Here is a 6,034-nt window from a genome sequence, read left to right as displayed (position 1 = left end):
TCTCCCCCAGCCGCCCCCCTCCCACCACCACCGGCTCCGTGGAGAAGCCCATCCACATCCACCCTCCACCCTCCCGCACAGTGTTGTCCATTAATCCCACACAACAGTCTCCGCTCCTCCTCTCTCCATCGTTATACCCTGCTGTTTTCCCCCCACGTCCCACCCCCCTTCTTCTTTTAAAAGACAGAACATGTTTTTCTCTTTCCATCAGCAGCCGTCCTATCTGGATAACCAGTCACCTTCCGTCACACTCACACAAAGAGCAGGTTTTTATTGACACACTACCCATATATAGAAGAAGAAGAAAAACAATAAGCATCCATGTCTCCTGGCAGCCCATTCTGTCCTGTTTCTATGTCCTTTCAGAGCCATTCAAGGACATGCGGTGGCTCGCTCTAAAGCCCCAACTTACAAGAATCCCAGTCTTCCTTTTGTTTGACCATTTTGGAGGAAAAACGGATGTGGAATTTAAGGTGTGAGATGAAATACAGAACAGGATGATTTAAACAAAAATGCTCGCAGCTCCCCAATGACAAGCCCTTTATTTCTGCGTGCAAAATTAGGAGTGGGCGTTTATTGTATTATTTATCGTTTTGTCGTGACAGAATTACTTATCGTGATAAGAATTGTTGGCTTCTTTTTCACGATAAATACCAATTAATGATGTTTAGCTGAAAAGCTGATCCATACTGTCGGGATTGTTAGTTTGACTATTTTCTGCACTTTGATAAAAGCGTCAATAAATACCAACACATTTGAAAATTGCAATACAAGTCACAATCCTTGAAGAAACTCGCTGCGTCCTAAAGAAGCACATTTCTAACGGGAACGTTTTTCAAGGGGAGTATTTGTACTTGTGGGACAGTGATTGTTGTGAAACACCGTCACAGTCCAACCTAAAAAAAAGACAAGTAACAAGCAGTTCTTATAGACATTTTTATTTGTTATCGCAATAGTACCGCAAAATATCGTGATAAAGCTATTGTGAATTTCAGCCGCCCATATTTTATTCCTGTTACATATGAGGACATTGTGATAACAAACACTTCTATATTTTAATGGTAAAATAAATAAGCGTGCATTAAAATCAAGGATCAGAAAGCTGGACCTTAACAAAAGTATTTATTTATTTTGAACAATTTATTATTTATTTTGATCAATACAAAAAAATACACTAAAAAGAATAGGCCTACCCCTAAACAAATACACACAATAAAAACAACGTTTTGCAACAGAAGTCTCAGTCATTTTAGCCATTTGTCAGAAAAGGAGCAATAACTTTACACTTTTTTTAAAATTCCCTTACCCTTATATTCAACTGATTCTTCTCACAATATCTCATATTATTATCTTTATACCCTTCTTCACCTTCCACATAATTACTTAGAAACATATTTTATACCTTTTATTGGACATATTTATACTTGCACGTTGCTTTAGTTCTATTTCATACTGCTTGACTATTCATGTTTTGTCAGTTCACTGTGCAGGGAATAGACAGAAACATAACAGGACATCATTGTGAAGTGGCTTAAGGAGGGGAATGTGTTTTACTTTACACATTACTTCAAGCTATTGTTTTTGACTATTAAGTTTATTGTTCACCATTCTTGTTTTCTTGTGTTTACTGTGAACCTGTTTCTAATTTAAAATCAAACATAGTCATTTAGATAAGTCCTTATTTCATGCGATCAAATACAAATTCATTGTCATCAACGGGATTTTTCAGGATTTTTTAAACCAGATTCAAATAGTTGAGGTTCCAAAGTGGAAATATCAGTCCGGATATATTTCTATGATGAAAGCCTGAAGGAAGCAGATGGGAAACTTGAACATATATGGTCCCTCCAGCGAGTGCCGGCTCTTTCCTGGGTCTGAAGTCGCAAACACGTATTGCCACGTATTAATGAAAAGAACAAGACAACCTACCTTAGAGTGCACATAATGTTTTTAATTCAATAGTCTGACAGAGTGAATAGAAAAACAAACCAATCCACACGTGTCCATATTTCCAGATCTACATTAAAATTTGTAATATTGAAATTTGTTTTAAATTAGATTTTTGATTAAAAACATTGCGATATATTAATCAAAGGAAAGTACATAGTGTAATTTCCTCATCTTTAAGACACACTAAAAACATAGACTTAACGATGACCGAGTTCGGTTTTCATTTTCTAATCTTCTTCCTCCTTTAAGTCAGGCACCCACAGGCCTGAGTCAATGCATCTCTGCAGGTGGTACCTTCCCTCCTGTTAAACAAGGTCAAAAATTACAGGGGGAAACAGTTTAGTTAATGAAAATAATTATTTCTTAAAGAGGCACCAGCTCACCTCAGGGTTCAGCTTGTTCATCACATACTGCAGCATCTCTGTGTTTTTCTCATCAAAACTCCTCTGCATTTCCTGCAAGACATGAGACGCCAAAGTACTGAGGAAGCAAGACGCCTCACACGGAGAGAAAACTTTATCCATGTATACGGACCGCTGAAATTCTTACAATGCTACGTTTAAAATCTCAGAATGCGATCAAATAAATAAGCTCTTCAGTTTTCTTCGTTTTGGAGGAGGCCGCACTTCGGCGCGCAAGAGCTTGATGTATAAACGTTTTGAAACGCATCATTCAGGACCATGAAATCATTACAAATAATGGCCCTGCAACTAATGATATAAGGGCTGTTGTAAGCAAATATTTTAGTAGTCGAGTAATCTATCAATTATTCTTATGACTAATCGAGTATTAAATATTGGTAAATCCAACATAACAGAAACACCACTATCATATATCGATATTGGTCCAGTTTTTCACATAATTATAAACTAGCTTTTTTTTTATCTTAAATGAAAAATGTGTATATTTTTTGTACAGTTTTGTCTTACAGCTCTAATTATGTTCTTTCAAGAAAAGGCCTTTTTGAGTCTGTACACTCCAATCACTGAATTAGTTGACAATTATTTCAGTAACTGATTATTCAGGATGGACCCGATTAATCGCTCATTAAGTTAGTTGGTGATTATTTCACTAATTGATTAATCAGTTCTGTAATATGGAAGCTTGTTTTTGATGAGGTAATAACATTGTAGCATGATATAAACCTCAAAGAAGTCAATTTTACATAATAATGCACCTTTACATAAATGCTCTGGGTGTTCCTATTCCTCTTTTCAGTCACATAATTTAAACATGGTTTCTGAATTAAAAATGATTTCTCAATTGAATCATGACCCTAAAAATTGGGACCGAATCCCTACACACTGAAAGATTTGTATCTCTATCTACCAAAAACTAAAGAAGGAAAACCATGAAAACAATGTCTGTGGTCCCCAAACTTTTTCAGGTTTTCAGTCATGCCAACTTTAATATATCTAGCCTGAATAAAAGATGTCTACCAGAAGAACAAAATACAGCTATAATAAAATTAACAATAATTCAATCAAAAAACACAAAGTAGTTTTAAAGCTCCAAAATGATTTTCACCCCTTTCTGACATTTCAGCTTCAGAATAGCAATAAATGAATTTATGTAACTCCTTCAGAATTTGTGTGGAATAAATAAACTGCAGACAGTGAGATCCTTTCCCCTTCTTTACCTTGCTAAAACCTTCGCTGCAGATGGTGTCTACGTTCCAGGGAAGTTTCTTCTCATCACGCCGATGTTCCTCCAGGAGTCCCAGAAAGAACTTTTCATCCTTCTCAAGTTTCTTTAACTCAGCCTGGATTTTCTTCAGCTCAGCCTCTCGTTCCTCATCTTCCTCTTCCCGCTTCACCTGCTCTTCCAAGGATCCGAGTTGTCGCTGGGCTTCCTGAAGCAGCCTTCGGCATTCCACAAAGCTGCTTTCCAGATCTTCACCCCTCTGCTGAAATTTGGCCGTCTTATCCAGCCTGGCCTTTGGCACATACAGATGAAAGTGAGACATATGGAAAAGTGGTGATATAGAGGTAATACAACATAGTTAGATTAAGCAAAAATGGAACATATAAACATAAAACTAAAAGACCTTGCAAAGAGTAAAAGAAGCATTTTACAAATGGTGGATTTTATTCAAAATGAAACCATAAAAAAATGCAGGATTTCAGCAAAATCTATGAGAAAATAATTAGAAATTGGAAGGTATTTAACAGACTATGTTTATGAAGAAAACTTAAATTTACAAATTTAAATGCTCCTTAGTTCTGTGAACAGAGAAATCTTCCTCTAGTGTTGTCTGGACTTTCCCACATGTAGGAAAGTTTTTAAATAAACTGCAGACAGTGAGATCCTTTAACATCAAACATTCCAAAACCTGAGGAGCAACAAAGACGGGGAACGTCAGGGGAATACTAGAGGTGTGCTTTCTCTTTCACTTACAAGTCATGTGACAACAAGATTACATCAACAACTTAAGCTATGTAGATCCAGAGCTGATAAAAGAAGCATGATCACTACTGTTGCTATTCTCAACCTTACAGTCATAAATGTGTTTCACACCTATTTCATCGTTTAGTTGCTATTTTTAGGTTTTAATCTAAATTTTTCCACTCACTTTCATGAGCTCCTAATTTTGCGCAATTTAAAATAAAAAATTCTAAATATTTGTGCAAAATCTGTCTTAGAAAGAAAGAAAGGAAAAATCAGTCCATTTGCCATGCATGTCAGATTTTACATGGCACTGGAATATTATTTGCTTAATTATTGTAATAGAGGACTGAAATGCACAGCTAATCTAAATTTAAGAAAATTCTAATCAGAAGTTTGTACAAATTACAAAACCTTACAAAAAAGGTTTTGTAATCCGTACTGTTATTCTTAGGCTAAAATGTTAAGCTTTATGCATGACCTAGAACACACATTTTCTAAACTGCATCTTCTTGTAAGTTGCTAAGAAAGCACTCATGAAAATAATAATATATTTTATTTGTATAGAGTTTACAACTAGTAAGTAAAGTTACAAACAGAACACCAAATACAGCAAACAAAATCAAAAAATAAGAAAAAGAGAAAGCTATGGCCACTAGAAAACATTTCAAGCCTAGTTCAGCTCTGTTTGGCTGAGAATAATTCAAATTTGGAGACATATTTGATCAACTAATAGTTAGATCAATTTCTATCTTATTGTGGGGGATTATGCTGGAAAAGTTCTATTTCTAAGTACTAATAATGCATCTTTATTCTGTTTAAACACTAGTTTAATTTGTCAACATTTACATATCACTATAAAAAAAATTAAAGAATGCAATTAATAGTTGTTTTTTGAGTTGTTTTTATTGTTTTCTCCCCCCCCCCCCCCCCCCTCGCCCCCAACATTTAAACCCCTTTACATGATATAAAGCAGTGCTCCTGTCGAAAGGCATTTAGCCTCATCTAAACGGCTTACAGATCTCCGCACAACACCTTTTCACCAAACACGCGCGACTCTTCCTTTGCTACGTGTAACATCTAGTGAAGACTAACCAATACTGGGACTCCAACCTTCACCGCTAGAACAACTGTCTCTGCTGACCCGGCGTCTCATTCTGACCAAGCTCGGCGTGTCCACGAACGGACGAGTGAGGACGAGGACGGAGATGCGGTCCCACACGCCGTAGTCGAGGCTCATATTCCACCTTTCTGTTTCAGACTATAAACTCTGGGGGATGGAAACACAAAACCGCTACCGCAGTGAAACGGGCACGTGCGTCTGAACAGATAGAGCAGAAACAGTTAGCTTAATCCGCTTATACGCTCGCGCACAGAGTCGGTTAAATCGGGCGAACACATCAAAGCGGTTCAACAGAATCCTATTTAAAGTAGCGACCGCGAGGCTCTTCTTCTTCTCCTTATTTAAAGTGGAGCACAACAATATCAGGTCAAGGTGCATAACGCCATCTAGGTTAGATCTATGGCAAAATCTAATCCTTATCCACTTGAAGCTAAATGAAATACAAATAAATCCAATATAGCAATTATGTTCCAACTTAAGATTCAGAATCATCAATAATATATTTTTAAATAAATGTAATTTTATGTTTTAAATTATTTCGGAATGAGGTGGATCTTCATTCCATCCTAATCATTT

General features: G+C 36.5%; 1 protein-coding gene across 3 annotated transcripts; it reads right to left on the bottom strand.

Annotated features, from left to right (window-relative positions):
* Positions 1–1,002: 1,002 nt before the first annotated feature.
* cdc37 (cell division cycle 37 homolog (S. cerevisiae)) lies at positions 1,003–5,770 on the bottom strand. Of its 3 annotated transcripts, none has more exons than XM_055056372.1 (4): positions 5,480–5,770; positions 3,590–3,886; positions 2,334–2,405; positions 1,003–2,252 (listed from the first exon to the last, which is right to left on the bottom strand). In XM_055056372.1, the coding sequence occupies exons 1-4, from the start codon at positions 5,573–5,575 to the stop codon at positions 2,178–2,180; spliced, it is 540 nt and encodes a 179-aa protein (XP_054912347.1). In that variant the 5' UTR covers positions 5,576–5,770; the 3' UTR covers positions 1,003–2,177. The 3 variants fall into 3 exon arrangements, 2 of the variants coding, with proteins under 2 accessions (XP_054912347.1, XP_054912348.1); XM_055056373.1 differs by having other exon boundaries at positions 5,498–5,770; XR_008607828.1 differs by lacking the exons at positions 1,003–2,252; positions 2,334–2,405 and having other exon boundaries at positions 3,774–3,886; positions 5,431–5,589.
* Between the last annotated feature and the right edge of the window lie 264 nt (positions 5,771–6,034).

This window comes from Poeciliopsis prolifica, unplaced genomic scaffold (assembly GCF_027474105.1).
Source record: "Poeciliopsis prolifica strain line A6 unplaced genomic scaffold, Auburn_PproV2 SCAFFOLD045, whole genome shotgun sequence".
Classification (NCBI taxonomy): Eukaryota; Metazoa; Chordata; class Actinopteri; order Cyprinodontiformes; family Poeciliidae; genus Poeciliopsis; species Poeciliopsis prolifica.
The sequence above is the reverse complement of the archived record's forward strand: the minus strand, read 5'-3'. Positions and strand labels throughout refer to the sequence as shown.